The 18,221-nt window shown below is 40.6% G+C and overlaps 1 protein-coding gene across 4 annotated transcripts in view; it reads left to right on the forward strand.

The window, feature by feature from the left end:
* Positions 1-57: 57 nt before the first annotated feature.
* The window catches only part of VPS37A (VPS37A subunit of ESCRT-I), a 48,046-nt gene continuing 29,882 nt past the window's right edge, over positions 58-18,221 (forward strand). For 2 of the 4 annotated variants that reach the window (XM_062213758.1, XM_062213759.1), the window contains exon 1: positions 59-465. In XM_062213758.1, coding sequence (XP_062069742.1) covers positions 341-465 — 125 coding nt within the window. In that variant the 5' untranslated portion in view covers positions 59-340. Of the gene's footprint in view, positions 466-18,221 lie in introns of all 4 variants that reach the window. The other 2 variants (XM_062213760.1, XM_062213757.1) reach the window with 2 other exon arrangements.

An 18,221-nucleotide genomic window follows, 5' to 3' on the forward strand; every position in this document is an offset into this window, starting at 1 on the left:
GCGCGCGGGCCGGGGCGTGGCGCGCAGCTGACGGAGGCTGGAGTGGTGGAGCGCTGGGCGGTCCGAGTGCCTGACTGGCTGGCCTGCGCGTCTGGGCTGTCGCCTTAGGACTGCCTGTCAGGGGCGGCAAGTTGCCCCTTTCCAGCTGCCCGCAGTTATCGCGTGTGCCCGAGAACCCGCGGACTGCGAGCTGGGTTTGCTTAGAGAAGACGCGGGCCCGCTCCGCTCAGGCCACGGGCGCCCCGGTCCGCTCCGCTGTCGCTGGAGAACGGCGGGGCTTGGCAGCTAGGAGAAGCAGGCCAGAGCCTTCCAGGGCCCGGGGCCCAGGGATCCGAGGAGGATGAGCTGGCTCTTTCCCTTGAGCAAGAGCGCCTCCTCCTCCGTGGCTGGGTCTCCCGGTGGCCTCACCAGCCTCCAGCAGCAGAAGCAGCGTCTGATCGAGTCCCTCCGGAACTCACACTCCAGGTGACTGTCGCTGCCTCTCCGACCCGAGGAAAAAGGAGGGCGGGAGGGCGGGGTGGTGCTAACCCCTTCGCGGCTCCTCGGGCCGACTCCCCGCCCGCTGCCTCAGTGGATGCACCTCCCCTCCTCCGCGCCTCACACTTGCCGAACCTTACGATCTTCCTCCGTCCCCTCCCTGCTTCCTGCCCCCGGCACTCCTCAGCTCTTCTAATTCTGACCTGCTCATCCTTCCTGACGCGTCGCTGCTGACTCTAATCTCTCTCTTAGACCATATCTGATATCCCCTGCTCCCCGGCCGTCGTCACTAATCCTTGCCTTTGCCCACCTGATTGCCGCCTTGGTAGAATGGTTAACTTGGCTAAAGAGAATTGCGAAGCATAATCAACAAGTTTTACCGAGAGAAAAAGGAAGCCGTTTCAATGTCAAAGATAAGGGCAGTCTGTTGTCAGTGAATTATTCTCGTCCGAGAGTGGCGTTAGCCCTCTTGGGTCTAAGATTTACCCCTTCCCAACAACTTCCGCTCGTCTCGCAACTATCAGTGTTTATCCATGTCTCACTTTTACATTCTTATACCATGTCTCACTTTTACATTCTTATCCCCACACTCAGGAATTGGCTCACATTCATCTTGATTGTTTTCTTGTCTTCCTATGAGTTTTTCTTTGTATTATGGTCAGATTAGAAATACTTTGCCATTCAAATTATTTCAGCTGTTTTTTTTTTTTTACTGTAAACTTGTTTGCTGCAGCCTTTTATAAATTGTAAATGCCTGTGTTCTCTAATGGTTTTCAAAAAAGTAGAACTCCTGTATCTTATCAGTTTTGCAAGTAATTTGCTTAAGAATTTTGCAGCATATATTTTATGTACAGATGTTATAGTAAAACTCTAACCCTTTTTAAAGTAATCTTTTTGTAATGCATTAAAAAAAAGTTTATCCTGAAGTAAAATTGAATAATTCCTTTGAACGAACTATTAGGGGCGATTGTATCTGTTACATTTTAATAATTTTTCCAAGAAAGTAAATTGTAATCTAGATTAGTTTTAAACGTATTCCTCAAAGAAAAATCCACTGCAAAAATCATTTTGGCTAAAATAAGGCCTGTTACTGACTGAACTTCAGGTGTTTTTTGTTTGTGTCAATTATTCTGCTTGTTTAGGACTTTCAAATGGTGAAAATTTCCTTTGGGAAGAGGAATTCGGATTTCTACAATTCACTTTAGGGGAGAAAGGGAGGTAAGAGGCAGGAGAAAATCAGAGACTTTGCTTCTGATGCTTTCCAGTCTCCTTTCATTCATAGTCCTCAGAATGCCAAAGCACTGTATCATTTTCTTACTGAGGACAAGAACTTTAAATGTTTTGTATACTAATCTGTAAAAGCTAGTCTGGTAACACATGTTTTATAAAATGACTGTTTTGTTAAAGATTCGTTTGTTTATTTAAAAGTGGTTCATTTCCCAAATAGCCCCAACAGTCAGGGCTATGCGCCTTGGGAGTCTCAGGTGCCCCAGCATTTGGGCCATCCTGTGCTACCTTCTTAGGCACCTTAGCAGAAAGCTGGATTGGAAGGAAAGTAGCTGGGACGGATGCTGAATCAGCTCTCAGTTATGGGCTATGGCACAATGCTGGTTCCTAGGGGACTCAACAGAACAAAAGTTTGTCCCCTTAGAAATTGTTACCTTGAAAGACTTTGTACTGCACTAGTCCTATCACAGAAACACTTTTTAGATGTATATCTTTGAAATTATTTGCTTTTAAGTCTTTAGTATGTTTTGGTAAATATTCCCAGTGCTGGCATATTTTTATTCTTTGAGGTTGGATTGATTTGAATTTTTAAAATACTACAAAGTCCTTTGCTGCTAAAGGGTAGTATGTAAGGAAACTCATTGATATAAAAATTTTTTTGGCCCCTTAAAGTGAAATGGATTTTAAAACATAAATTATTAATCAAAGTGTTATTGGAGACAGCTGGAATGGAAGTTCTTGCCTCCTGTAAGAAAAGATTTTCAGATGTGAGAAAGACATTGATGATAAACAAGCTAGCAAAGGTTAGGAAACAGTACACCTGACAGACTTGATGAGCAATGCAGCGAAGAACCGAGAGCCCAGTGTGCATTTAGACTGGGGTTTATATGGGCATGGGATGCATCTTTTACACCATTTCTCCACCGTTCTCCCTCTTCTGGGATATTGCTGGGTGAAGGGCTTTCCAGGTGTAAAATTCATGAAGTCTTCCTGTAGCATTATTACACAGTGTTATTGGGCCAAATAGCTATCCTGGGCCAGGAAGATCTCCCTGGGATGTCTCCAGGAACTGGGATATCCTGCAATAACTCCCCAAAAGTTGATTGGAATTGGTCAAAACTTTTGATATGTAAATACCATGCTGCTTTCGCTCCAGCCCTTGTGGCCCTTGGGGAGTGAACCAACCAAAGAAGACCTTTCTGTCTCTCCCTCTCACTGTAACTCTACCTCTCAAATAAATAAAAAAAATCTTTAAAAATACCATGCTGCTTTCAAGGCATGCTTCTATGTTACTTTCCTCATTTAACCACAGGAAGTTCCATATTCTTTAGGCTCCTCTCACACACACAGAATAATGTCTAACTTCCTACATAGTGTATGTTCTAGAATTGGCTTAAAAATGTAAAAATCTATTTTGTATGTTATTTTTGAGCCAGAAGTCATGGCTGTGTAATTGAACAGATATTTCATTTGTTACTTATTTTGTGGTATCACAAACATAAAACTTTTAAGTGTTTGATTAAGTTATTCTATAAATATATAAATATGAATACATCAAGTTTTATTTAAAATATTTCTCACAAGTTATGCTTGAGTAATTCTGGAGACATTTGTAAGTCTTGTGCTTACAGTTTTCAAAGAATGTTACAATTCTTGAAAAAAATGCCATCTACTTATTCTTAAATCTATCCTTTTAACTAATAACATGCATTTTTAAGCCTGCTAGTAAAAATACTCTATTTGTGTAGTATCTGATCATATAGAGCTTGATTAGCCAAATTAGCACAATTTTGCTTAAATTGAATGCTTCAATTTTTATTTATTTTTATTTTTTTATTTTTATTTATTTATTTTTTTTTTTTGACAGGCAGAGTGGATAGTGAGAGAGAGAGACAGAGAGAAAGGTCTTCCTTTTGCCGTTGGTTCACCCTCCAATGGCCGCCGCGGTAGCGCGCTGCGGCCGGCGCACCGCGCTGATCCGATGGCAGGAGCCAGGTGCTTCTCCTGGTCTCCCATGGGGTGCAGGGCCCAAGGACTTGGGCCATCCTCCACTGCACTCCCTAGCCACAGCAGAGAGCTGGCCTGGAAGAGGGGCAACCGGGACAGGATCGGTGCCCCGACCGGGACTAGAACCCGGTGTGCCGGCGCCGCAAGGCGGAGGATTAGCCTAGTGAGCCGCGGCGCCGGCCTGAATGCTTCAATTTTTAATGAATAATAAAGAACCTTGATAAATTATGAATGTCAATCTTTTTAAAAAAGATTTATTTATTTGAAAGAGTTAGAGAGGAGGAGAGACAGAGGCATCTTCCATCCAATGGTCGCTCACCAGATAATGGCAATAGCTGTGGCTGGGCCAGGCTGAAGCCAGGAGCTTCTTACAGGTCTCCCATGTGGATGCAGGAGCCAATCACATGGGCCAGCTTCTGCTGCTTCCCAGGTGCATTAGCAGCCAGATCTGAAACACAGCAGCCGGGACTGCAGCAGGACTCGAACTGGTGCCCACATAGGATTCTAGCATTTCATTTGTTGGCCTAACCCAGTGTGCCACAGCATGAGCCCTGAATACCAATATCTTACTGCATACTGCCCATTCCTCCCAAAATGTCAGGTCAGTAACTCTTTCCTGACTGTGTTTTTTTCCTCTTGCCCTATCAAGTAACTTTTTCTCCGTTTTCTCATCTTCTTTTTCAGCTCTTTCCTAATTCCTTGTAACTGAAGATTTTATTTCAACAGTCTCATTAAGTCCCTTTGTCTAATGGTTGAACGTTTCTTTTTAGCTGCTTTAGTAAGTTTTACCTGTTTATATTCTTTGGACTTTTCCAAAGGTTAGTTGAAGTTTGTTTTTATGTCTTCCTTTAAGTCTTGCTGGTTCACTGGCACAAAAGGGAAATGACATAGATCGTCAAAAGCAGAGCATAATGTAAGTCTGCTAAGAAAATGGAAATGAAACTTGTGAAGATTGGTCTCAAGTAGTACATCCCATCTTCTGAGTAACAGTTATCACAGTATTCAATTTACCACTAAAATTCCTGATTTTCTATGCTTAGCTAGAATGAATTCTTTTTTTTTTTTTTTTTTTTTTATAAATCTCTTTTTTATTTATTTTTTTTTTTACAGGCAGAGTGGACAGTGAGAGAGAGAGACAGAGAGAAAGGTCTTCCTTTTGCCGTTGGTTCACCCTCCAATGGCCGCCGCGGTAGGCGCGCTGCGGCCAGCGCACCGCGCTGATCCGATGGCAGGAGCCAGGTGCTTCTCCTGGTCTCCCATGGGGTGCAGGGCCCAAGGACTTGGGCCATCCTCCACTGCACTCCCTGGCCACAGCAGAGAGCTGGCCTGGAAGAGGGGCAACCGGGACAGGATCGGTGCCCCGACCGGGACTAGAACCCGGTGTGCCGGCGCCGCAAGGCGGAGGATTAGCCTAGTGAGCCGCGGCGCCGGCCTAGAATGAATTCTTTTGTGTCTTTTACTTCCTGAAAAAGTTCACTTTATGGGACATGATTGATTTGCCACCCAAATCTGTTTCCCCTTGTGTCCATGGAAGAACATATTTTTATTTTGTATTTAATCAGTACTGGACTCTAAACTGAAAGAGATGAAATGAGTGTTTATAGCAGTAATTATTTGCTCCTCTACTGTTGTTACTGTGGGAGCAGAAAGCTTGGCCTAGTCTTATTCAATGAGAGTTGTAGAGGAAGTCTTCTAGGGATTTGGTCAAAATCTCTTAATAGTAAACATGTCTGAGAGGAAAAAGTGGGTGTCTGGAAGGAAGAAATGCCTCTTATGTTTTGGATACTGTTCTATTACATGAACTTCTAGAACTGCTTGAATTATGAATTGAAAAAGCTGACTATTGAATGTGATAGAATAGAAAGAAGGAATGTACATGATAATGTTTTCAAATTAGTCCACTCTGGAAACTGCCTCTATGTGGTTTAAGATAAATAATTTCTCATTTTTTTAGCCTGCTTTTTATTACTTAAAAAAAATACCTGAGGCAGGCTAACTATAAAGAACCCACTTTATTTTGGATTACAGTTCTGGAGGTGCAAGGTCTAGGAACATTATCTGGCATGGATGATCTTTTATTTTTTAAGATTTAATTTATTTGAAAGGCAAAGTTAGAAGGAGAGGAAGGGAGAATTAGAGAGAGGGAGAGAGAAATTGGTCTGACATCTACTAGTTCATTCCCCAAATGGCCATAAAGGCTGGAGCTGGGTCAGGCCCAAGCCAGGAGCTTCTTCCCTGTCTCCCAGGTGGGTGCAGTGGCCCAAGGAGTTGGGCCATCTTCCACTGCTTTCCCAGACACATTAGCAGGGAGCTGGATTAGAAGTGGAGCAGCTGGGACTTGAATTGGTGCCCGTATGGGATACTGAAGGCAGCAGCTTTATCGATCACAACACTGGCCTCAGGATTGATCTTGCTGGCAAAATCCCAAAGTGGTCCAGAGCATCACAAGGCAAGAGGAAGTACCTTTGTCTATGTCTCTATGTACATAAAAGCACAAGGATTTAACCATAGGTGATGTACTCTAATGACTTAATCCAGTCTAATTGGTTCCCAGAGAACCCACCTTAAACACCATGCTGTGATTCGAATAGGATTTGACCACTGAATTTAAATTTGGGGAATTTAAATCCCGAAGCCTTATGGTAATAATCTTAAGAAAGTGGATACTTAATCCAGCTTTGCAATTTCCAGGACATACCTTTGGGAAATGATTACAGTAGTTTCAAGCCCCAGAGATAAAATCCTGCTGACTTCCTAAGGAGAGGGACGGTGACCAGACAAGCATAGGCAGAAGCACACACTCCCTGTCTCTTGTCCTGTGATGCCCGGTAACATTGGAACTCTGCCAGCAAGAACACAGTCACTAGACATTGAAACAGTGGGGTATTCTGATCTGTGAATGTCCAGACCTATGAACCGAAGTAAACCTTCTTCCTTGATAGAAGTAGCTTACCTTTGGGTATTTTGTTACAGTGATAAAAAACTGACTAACATACATCATGATTGAATTAACTTTCCACCCTCTTGGGAACTAAACTGAGTTCAGGGAAACACATATTCAAACTAAAGGGCCATTAAAACTCCTTTTATCCTGGTTTATAATAGTTGCAAATGAAATATCCCTGAAATAACTGAAATAAGTAGTATACATATTGGTCCTTTTAAAGATTCTTCAGAAGTGAAGCTATTAAATATGTTTGTTTTTGATTGCTTCTACAATCAGAAATACTAGCAATTGGTGGTCTTAGACATGATTATCCTAACTATCCAGGTTTCTCTTCTATTTGAGTATCTAAAATTAATAGCTTCTTTATTTTCTTTTTTAAAATTATTATTGGGCCTGGCGCTCTGGCATAGTAGATTAAGCTTCTTCCTGCAGCACTGGCATCTCCTATTGTCACCAGTTCATGTCCCTGCTGCTCCACTTCTGATCCAGTTCTCTATTTATGGACTAGGAAAGCAACAGAAGATGGCCCAGTCCTTGGGCCCCTATACCCACGTGGGTTCCTAGCTCTTGACTTTGAATCAATGGCTCCAGCCATTGCAGCCATTTGGGGAGTGAGCCATCAGTGTAGACCTCTCTTTCTGTCTCCCCCTCTCTCTGTATCTCTGCTTCTCAAATAAATAAATCTAAAAAAAAATATCAGTTTAAGAAAGAGAGCCATCTTCCATCCATTGGTTTACTTCCCAGATGCCCACAATAGCTGGGGCTTGCCAAGCTGAAGCTAGGATCCCAGAACTCAATCCAAATCTCCTGTATGGATGCCAGGGACTCAACTGATTAAGTTGTTACCTGCTTTCTTCTTAGGTGTGCATTTGCAGGAGGTTAGATCAGAAGCAGAGCGGGGACTCAAACCTAGGCACTCCCATATGGGATACAGGCATCTCAAGCTGTGACTTAACATCTGCTATTTTATTTGTTTATCACTGAAACAAGAACCTGGAGTTGTGTTGTGATTGGTCATTATTTATAAATTCAAACTTACACAAATAATCCTTCTTTATTACCTTGTACATAGTTTAGCACATAACTTCTGCATTCACTTTTTTCCCCAAAAGAAACCTTTTATTTAAGGAATACAAACTTTATGCATTTCATAAGTACAACTTTAGGAATATAGTGATTCTTCCCACCATACCTGCTCTCCCACACACACTTCTACCCCTTCTCCCTCTCCCAGTCCCAGTCCCATTCTCCTCTAAGATCCATTTTCGATTAATTTTCTACACAGAAGACCAACTCTACACTAAGTAAAGAGTTGAACAATTTGCAAGAAAAACAAAACAAAAAACTATTCAACAGATGAGACAAAGGCGGTTCAAAGTCATTGCATCTTGAAGTTCATTTCACTTTTTCTAGAACCTTAATTTCATACAAGCGTTCAAAATGATACATCTTTTGTGAACACTTAGATATAATACAACTCTTTGAGGACAGAGGTCCTGCATGGGAAGTTAATGCACAGTGACTCCTGTTAATTTAACAATTAACATTCTTTTTAAAATTAATTTATTTGAAAGAGTTACACAGAGAGAAGAGAGGCAGAGAGAGAGGTCTTCCATCCGCTGGTTTTTCCCCAATTGGCTGCAATGGCTGGTCCTGTGCCAATCTGAAGCCAGGAGCCAGGGAGCTTCTTCTGGGTCTCCCCCAGGCCATAGCAGAGAGCTGGATTAGAAGTGGAGCAGAAAGGTTTTGAACCAGTGTGCATATGGGTTGCTGGCACTTTAGGTGGAGGCTTTACCCACTATGCCACAGTGCCAACCCCATGATTAACACACCTATATATAACATCAGTGATCACCCTAGGCTCTTTGACATGAGTCGCCTAGGCTATGGGAGACTTTTGAATCCACAGCTCCATCAGTATTTGGACAATGTCATAAGCAGAGTAGACATTCTGTCCTCCCTTCGCAGAAAACTACCTCCTTCTCTGATGACCACTTCTTTTCACTGAGGTCTGATGACCACTTCTTTTCACTGAGGTCTTACCCACTGAGGTCCTTCATGTAGGACATTTTTTTGCTACAGCATCTTGGCTTTTCATGCCTGATTTGCTCTCCTGGCCTTTTCAGCCAGACCAGAATGCCTTAAGGTGCCGATTCTGAGGCCAAAGTGTTACTTAAAGCCATTGTCATTCTATGAGTCTGCTATGTGGACTGCTTCCCATGTTGGATCATTCCCTCCTTTTTAATTCTATCTATTATTACCAGACACTTAATTCTGTGTATATGACAACTTTAAAATGTAAGGTGACATTTTTACTACCCAGCTTAAGGGGATTTGGGGTCCCATGGCAAGTTTTTAAACTGTATCCTTAGAAGTCCATAGGAACATATACAAAACTATACAGCTTTACAGTTACAAATTAATACACTTAATAATTACAACTTTAGGAACCCGGTGATTCTTCCCTCATGCCCGCCCTCCCACCCATACTCTCGCCCCTCTTCCTCTTCCCTTTCTTATTCCCAATGTTATTTTTACTGAGATCTATCTCCAATTGACCTTTAGACACATATTTTTATGTTAAGTAAAGAGTTCAACAAATAGTATGAAAAAAAGTTCATCAACAGTCAAGACAAGGGCTGTTCAAGGCATTGCTTCTCAGAGTATCAATTTCACTTCTGCATATTGCCTTTTAAGGGCTCTATTAGTTATCACAGCTCAGGGAGAATATATGGAATTTGTCCCATTGAAACAATTTTTTCATGAAGTATTATGTTTTCCAGATTCATCACTTTGTTGCAAATGGATTTCATTTTTTACTATTGTGTAGTATTCCATAGTGTACATATCCCATAATTTCTTTATCCAGTCTTAAGTTGATGGGCATTTGGGTTAATTTCATGTCTTAGCTATTGTGAATTGAGTTGCAATTAACATGGGGTGCAGATAACTCTCATATGTTTATTTCATTTGCCTTGGATAAATTCCAAGGAATGGATCATATGGTAGGTCTGTATTCAGATTTCTCATTTAACTCCATACTGTCTTCCACAGTTGCTCTACCAGTTCACATTCCCCTCAACAGTGGATGGGATTACCTTTTTACCCACGTTCTTGCCAGCATTTGTTGTTTGTTGATTTCTGTATGAAAGCCATTTTAACTGGGGTGAAGTGAAACCTCATTGTGTTTTCGATTTGCATTTCCCTGATGGCTAGTGATCCTGAGCGTTGTTTCATGTGTTGGCCATTTGAAAAATATCTGTTTAAGTACTTTGCCCCTTTCTTAATTGAGCAGTTTGTTTTGTTGTTGGGTTTTTTGATCTCTTTATATATTCTGGTTATTAATCCTTTATCAGTTGTATAGTTTGCAAGTAATTTCTCCTGTCAGTTGCCCTTTCACTTTGCTTAGTATTTCTTTTGAAGTAAAGAAGCTTCTCAGTTTGATGTAATCCCATTTGTTAATTTTGGCATTGATTGCTTGTGCCTCAGAGGTCTTTTCCAAGACCTTTGCCTCTGCCATGTCTTGTAGGGTTTCCCAAGTGTTCACTAATAATTTGATGGTATGTGGTTATAGATTTAGGTCTTTAATGAATTTTTAGTCTGTTTTTGTGTAAGGTTTATTGTAGGGGTCTTCCTCATACTTCTGCATGTGACAACCTAGTTTTCCCAGCACCATTTGTTGAAGAGACTTCCTTGCTCCAGGGATTCATTTTTGCTCCTTTGTCAAAGATAAGTTAGTTGTAGATGGTTGGATTGATTGTTGATTTCTAGCATTTCTAATCTGTTCCATTGATCTGCCCATCTGTTTTTGTACCACTATCAGGTTGTTTGGATTATAACTGTAGTATATCTTGAAATCTGGTATTCTGATGCCTCCACCTTTGTTTTTGTGTATAAGATTGTTTTAGCTATTTGGGGTCTCCTATGTTTCCATATGAATTTCAGCATTTTTTCTAGTTCTGAGAAGAATGTCCTTGGTATTTAGATTGGTATCACATTGAATCTGTAAATTCCTTTTGGAAGTACAGACATTTTGATGATATTGATTCTTCTAATCTATGAACATGGAAGATTTTTCCATTTTTTGTAGCCTCTTCTATTTCTTTCTTTAATATTGTTAATTCTCATCGTAGAGATCTATACAAAGGCTGTTGATTTGTCTATCAATTTTATATCCTGCTACTTTACCAAACTCTTATGAGTTCCAGTATTTTCTCAGTGGAGTCTTTTGGATCCCCTCTGTATAGAATCATGTCATCTGCAAAAAGGGATAGTTTGTATTCCTCCTTCCCATTTGTATCCCTTTGATTTCTTTTTCTTGGCTACTTGCTCTGGCTAAAACTTCCAGGACTATATTGACTAGCAGTGGTGTGAGTGGGCATCCTTGTCTGGTTCCAGATCTCAGTGGGAATGCTTCCATCTTTTCCCCATTCAATAGGACACTGGACAAGTGTTTGTCATAGATTGTGTTGACTGTGTTGAGTAATGTTCCTTCTGTACCCAATTTGCTTAGAGTTTTCATCATGAAAGGGTATTGTATTTTGTCAAATGCTTTCTCTGCATCTATTGAGATAATCATATGGTTTTTGCTGTGTAGTTTGTTAATGTGATGTATCATATTGACTGATTTGCGAATGTTGAACCATCCCTGCTTACCAGGGATTAATCCCACTTAGTCTGAGTGAAATGATCTTTCTGATATTTTGGATTCAATTGGCTAGAATTTTTTTATGATTTTTGCGTTTATCTTCATCAGGGAAATTGGTCTATAGTTCTTTTTCTCTGTTGCTTCTTTTTCAGGTTTAGGAATTAAGGTGATAATGGCTTCATAGAAAGAATTTGGGAGGATTCTTTTCCTTTCAGTTGTTGTGAATAACTTAAGAATCGGAGTTAGTTCTTCTTTAAATGTATGGTAGAATTTAGTGGTGAAGCCATCCAGTCCTGGATTTTTCTTTGTTGGGAGGTTCTTTATTACTGATTAAATTTTCATCTTGGTTATGGGTCTTTTTAGGTTTTCTGTGTTTTTGTGGCTCAATTTAGGTAGATTGTATGTGTCCAGGAATTTATCCATTTCTTCTAGATTTCCTGGCTTGATGGCATACAGCTCTTTGTAGTAATTTCTGATGATTTTTTATTTCCGTGGTGTCTGTTATATCTCCTTTTTCATATCTTATTTAATAATTTGGATCTTCTCTCTCTCTTTGGTTAGTTGGGCCAGTGATATGTCAATTTTGTTTATTTTTTTCAAAAAACCAACTGTTTTGCTGATATTTTGTATTTTTGTGGTTTCAATTTTATTTAATTTTAATTATTTCTTTTCTCATATTAGTTTTCAGTTTGGTTTACTGTTTTTCTATATCTTGAGATGAATGTTAGCTCATTTATTGGGTGCCTTTATAATTTCTTGATGTAGGCACCAATTGCTATAAACTTTCCCTTAGCAGTGCTTTTACTTTATCTCATAAGTATTTTTTTTTTTTTTTAATTTAGTTGAAAGAGTTAGAGAGAGGAGAGGCGGAGGGGAGGGGGTCTTCCATCCAATGGTTCACTCCCCAATTGGCCACAACAGCCAGAGCTGCGCCGATCCAAAGCCAGGAGCCAGGAGCTTCTTCCGGGTGCCCCACGTGGGTGCAGGGGCCCAAGGACTTGGGCCATCTTCCTCTGCTTTCCCAGGCCATAACAGAGAGCTGGATTGGAAATGGAGCAGCTGGGTCCCAAACCGGCGCCCATATATCCCATAAGTTTTGATATGCTGTATTGTCATTTTCATTTGTTGCCAGAAATTTTTTGTTTTCTCTCTTGATTCCTTCACTGACCCCACTGTTCCTTCAGGAGCATGTTGCTCCATCTCCATGTGTCACTGTGAAAATCTGGTCATGTCTATTAGGACTTCTTTGTGCTTCATGTACTTGGGTGTGCCTTTCTTTCTCAAATTAGAGAAATTTTTTCCGTTATTATTTCACTAAAAAGGCCTTCTAATTCTTTCTCTCTTTTGACACCTTTTTTTTTTGGACAGGCAGAGTTAGATGGTGAGAGAGAAACAGAGAGAAAGGTCTTCCTCCCGTTGGTTCACCCCCAAAATGGCCGCTACGGCCGGCTTGCTGTGCCGATCTGAAGCCAGGAGCTTCCTCCTGGTCTCCCATGCGAGTGCAGAGCCCAAGCACTTGGGCCATCCTCCACTGCCTTCTCGGATCACAGCAGAGAGCTGGACTGGAAGAGGAGCAACCGGGACAGAATCTGGTGCCCCAACCGGGACTAGAACCTGGGGTACTGGCGCTGCAGGCAGAGGATAAGCCTGGTGAGCCATGGCACCGGCTCTTTCCATGCCTTTAGCAACTCCTAGAACCTATGTGTTGGGTCGTTTCATAGTGTCCTATAGATTCCCAACAGTGTTTTTTATTTTGTAATTTTTTCTCGTTTTTGGTTTGACTGTATAACTTCCTGTGTTTAGTCTTCTAAGTTGAATATTCTTTCTTAGGCTTCACCAAGTCTGTTGTTAAGGCTTTCCACTGCATTTTCTGTTCTATTGAATTCTTCATTTTCAAGATTTCATTTTGATTTCTCTTTGAGCTCTCAAGTTCTCGGGAGAAATTTTCTTTCATGTCATATACAGATTTTGTTAGTTTGTGCATTTGCTTCTGATTACTTCTAAGTAATACTATAATCAATTTTTTGAATACCATTTCTGGCATTTCTTCAATGTCATCTTCACAATCTAGTATTGAAGTGTTGTATTCTTTTGGTGGCATCATGTTATGTTTCTTGTACTTATTTCTTGAATTGGTACATTTATTATTTGGCATTTGTGGAGATACTCATTGGTTTCTTTGCTTTTTCACTGTGGAGACTTTTATCTTTGGACTATACCTCTGAATTTAGTGGAGTGTCTACTTTTTCAGTGAATACCTAGAGGTGTGTGATGAGTGTGGCCAGGGACCTCTGTTCAGTGCTGCATGGTGAAGGGACTGCAGTTAACTTATCTCATAAGATTAACCCTACACTGAGTAAAGAATTTAACAAATAGTATGAAGGAAAAAAAAAAAAAAAAAACCAAACCTGTTCCTTAACACAGGGCTGTAAAAAATCATCACATCTCAAAGTGTCACCTTCACTCCTTTAGATTACCTTTTAGGTATTGTATTTGGGTAAATTTCCATCTATTGCAGGATCATATGATCTATTTTCAGATTTCTGAGGTGTCTACCTACTGTTTTCCACAATGGCTAAACCAGTTTACGTTACCACCAACAATGGATTTAGAGTACTTTTTTCACAACATCCTCTGTGACATTTATTGTTGGTTGATTTCTGTATGAGAGCCATTCTAATTGGGGTGAGGTGAAACCTCATTGTGGTTTTGATTTGCATCTCCCTGATGGCTAGTGATCCTGAACTTTTTTTTTTTCCATGTGTCTGTTGGCCATTTGAATTTCCTCACTTGAAAAATGTCTGTTCAATTCCATTGCTCATTTCTTAACTGGATTGTTTGCTTTGTTGTTTTTGAGTTTCTTGAGCTCTTTATGTATTCTGGCTATTAATCTTTTATCAGTTGCATAGTTTGCAAATATATTCTCCCATTCTGTCTGTTGCCTCTTCACTTTCTTGAGTGTTTCTTTTGCAGTAAAGAAGCTTCTCAATTAGGTGTAATCCCATTTGTCATTTTTGGCCTTGATTGCCTGTGCTTTTGGGGTCTTTTCTAAGAAGTTTTTACCCAATGTCTTGCAGAGTCTCTCCAGTGTTCTGTAGTAATTTGATGATTTCAAATAGTAGATTTAGGTTCCTGATCCATTTTGAGTATATTTTTGTGTAAGGTGTAAGGTAAGAATCTTGTTTCCTAGTTCTGCAAGTGGCGATCCAGTTTTCCTAGCACCATCAGTGAAGAGACTGTCATTGCTCCAGGAATTGGTTTTAGCTCCTTTGTCATAGATAAGTTGGGTATAGATGCATGGATTGATTTCTGGACTTTCTCTATCTGTTCCATTGGTCTACATTTGTATTTTTGGCTAGTACCAGTCTATTTTGATTATAACTACCCTGTAGTATGTTGCAGAATCTGGTATTGTGATGCCTCTGGCTTTGTTTTTGTTGTTGAAAATTGCTTTAGCTGTTCTGTGTCTCTTATGTTTCCATATGAATTTTAACATCATTTTTCCTAGATCTCAGAAGAACCTTTGTTATTTTGATTGGGATCTCATTGAATCTGTAAATTGCTTTCAGTAGTATTGCCATTTTGATGATATTAATTCTTCCGATCCAAGAACATGGACGATTTTTTTATTTTTTTGTGTCTTCTTTTGATGTTTTGTAATTTTCATTGTAGAGATTTTAACTTCCTTGGTTCAACTTATTTCAAGGTATTTAAGTTTTTGGTAGCTATTGTGAATGCAATTTATCTTTGAAGTTCTTTCTCAGCCATGACATTGCTTGTTTTACAAGGTTGTTGATTTTTGTGTGTTAATTTTATTTCCTGCCACTTCACAAAACTCTTTTATGAATGCCAACAGACTCTCAGTGGAGTCTTTGTGATCCTCCTCTATATAGAACCATGTCATGTGCAAGTAGGGATAGTTTGACTTACTCCTTCCCAATTTTTTTTTTTTTTTTGACAGGCAGAGTGGACAGACAGCAAGGTCTTCCTTTTGCTGTTGGTTCACCCTCCAATGGCTGCTGCGGCTGAGGCGCTGCGGCCGGCGCAACACGCTGATCTGAAGCCAGGAGCCAGGTGCTTCTCCTGGTCTTCCATGGGGTGCATGGCCCAAGCACTTGGGCCATCCTCCACTGCACTCCCGGGCCACAGCAGAGAGCTGGCCTGGAAGAGGGGCAACCAGGACTAGAACCCAGGTGCCGGCGCTGCAGGCGGAGGATTAGCCTAGTGAGCCGTGGCGCCGGCCCTCCTTCCCAATTTGTATCCCTTTGATTTCTTTTTCTTCCTGATGGCTCTGGCTAAAACTTCCAGGAATATATTGATTAGCCATGGTGAGAGTGGGCACGCTTGTCTGGTTCTGGATCTAAGTGGGAATGCTTCCAACTTTTCCCCATTCAATAAGATGCTGTCCGTGAGTTTGTCATAAATTGCCTTGAATATGTTGAGGAATATTCTTTCTGTTTCCAATTTGCTTAATGTTTTCTTCATGAAAGGATGTTATATTTTATCAAGTGTTTTCTCTGTATATATTGAGATAATCATATAGTTTTTGTTCTGCATCTTGTTAATGTGATGTATCACAGTGATTGATTTAAATGTTGAGCCATTCCTGCATACCCACTTGGTCTAAGTGAATGGTTTTCCTGATGTGTCCTTGGATTCGATTACCAAGTATTTTGTTGAGGATTTTTTTGTCTATGTTCATCAGGGATATTGGTCTATAGTTCTCTTTCTCCTTGTTTTTTTTTTTTTTTTTTTTTTTTCTGGCTTAGGAATTAAGGTGATGCTGGCTTCGAAGAAGTAGTCTGGGCAGCTGGTGCTGTGACAGAGGGCTAAAACCCTGGCCTGAAGTGCCAGCATCCCATATGGGCACTAGATTGAGTCCCGGCTGTTCTACTGCTGATCCAGGTCTCTGCTATGGCCTGGGAAAGCAACAGAGGATGGCCCAAATCGTTGGGCACCTGCACTCATGTGGGAGATCTGGAAGAAGCTTCTGGCTACTGACTTCATATCAGCTTGGCTCAGCTCAGCTCCAGCTGTTCTGTCCATTTGGGGAGTGAGCTAGCAGTTGGAAGACCTCCATCTATCTGTTTCTACCCCTCTCTGTGACTCTGTCTTTCAAGTAAATAAACCTTTTAAGCAAATGTCTGGGAGGATTCCCTCTGTTACAGTTGCTTGGAATAGCTTGAGAAGAATTGGAATTGGTTTCTGGTAGAATTAATCAGTGAAGCCAGCTAGTTCTGAGTTTTTCTTTGTTGGGAGGGTCTTTATTACTGATTCAGTGTCCATCTTGGTTATTGATCTGTTCAGGTTTCTGTCTTCTTTACTCAGTTTAGGTAGATTATATGTGTCTAGGAATCTGTCCATGTCTTCTAGGTTTCTTGGTGTGTTGGCATACAGCTCTGTGTAGTAAATCCTGGTGATTCTTTTCTTTTTGTGGTATTTCTTGTTAAATTTCCTTTCTCATCTTTGATTTTTATTGATTTGGTTCTTCTCTCTCTCTCTCTTTTTGTTTTGTTTTGGTTTTTTGGCCAATGGTATATCAGTTTTGTTTATTTTTTAAAAACCAGTTCTTAATTTGATCTTTTGTAGTGGTTTTTGGTTTCAATTTTGTTTATTCTCTAACTTTAGTTATTTATTTCTTCCTAGTAATTTTTGGTTTTGTTGTTTTTCTAGGTCCTTGAGATGCCTGATAGCTCATTCATTTGGTGCCTTTCCAATTTCTTTCTTTTTAAAAAATATTTGTTTACTTGAGAGAGTTACAGAGAGAGAGAGAGAGAGAGAGAGAGAGGAGAGAGAAAGGTCTTCCATTCTGATTCACTCTCCAAATGGCCGCAGCAGCCAGAGCTGGGCCAATCTGAAGCCAGTAGCCCAGAGTTTCTTCTGGGTCTCCACATCTGTGCAGGGGCCCAAGCACTTGTGCCATCTTCCACTGCTTTCCCAGGCCATAGCAGAGAGGTAGATTGGAAGAGTAGCAGCCTGGACATGAACTGGCATCCATATGGGATGCCTGTGCTACAGGCAGAGACTTAGCTTACATTACAGCACCAGCCCCTTCCAATTTATTGATGTAGGCACAAATTGCTATAAACTGCCCTGTTAACACTGATTTTGCTGTATACCGTAAGTTGTGATATATTGTATTGTCATCTTCATTTGTGTGCAGACATTTTTAAAATTTTTCTTTAACCTACTGCTCATTCAGGAGTATGTTGTTCAGTTTCTAAGTGTTTGCAAATGTTCTTGAGATTCTTGAGTTGTTAATCTCCAACATCATTCCTTTGTGTTCTGCAACGAGGCATGGTATGATTTTAAAAAAACTTTTTTTTTTTAATTTGGTATGACTTGTTGTATGGCCTATCATGTAGTATATCCTAGAGAAAGTTACATGTACTGATGAAAAGAATGTGTGAAAAGAATGTGTATCAGGCCCATTTAGTCCACATTGTTGATTAGCTCTGTTTTTTATTGATTTTCTGTCTGGTTGATATGTCCTGAAGAAAGTAGGGTGTTGAAGTCTCCCATTAGTATTATATTGGAGTCTGTCCCCCTTTAGATCCATTAACATTTGTTTTAAATAGCCAGCCATCCTTTAATTGGATACATAGACATGTATTATTGTCACATCAGGTGGGCTAATCCAGTGCCAGGAGCTTTATCCTGGTCTTGCACTTGGGTGCAGGGGTCCAAGCAATTGGGTTATTTTCTACTGCTTTCTCAGGCTTTCCAGCAGGGAGCTGGATGGAAAGTATAGCAGTCAGGACTTGAACCAGCACGCATATGGGATGCTGATGCCACACGTGAAGGTTTAACCCACAATGCAACATATTTGGTCCCCTTAAGCATCTTTTGTAAGGCTGGCCTAGTTACAAATTCTTTCTGTATCTGTTTGTTATGGAAAGTATTTCACCTGCATTC

The sequence above is a fragment of the Lepus europaeus genome, chromosome 16 (assembly GCF_033115175.1).
Source record: "Lepus europaeus isolate LE1 chromosome 16, mLepTim1.pri, whole genome shotgun sequence".
NCBI classification, from domain to species: domain Eukaryota; kingdom Metazoa; phylum Chordata; class Mammalia; order Lagomorpha; family Leporidae; genus Lepus; species Lepus europaeus.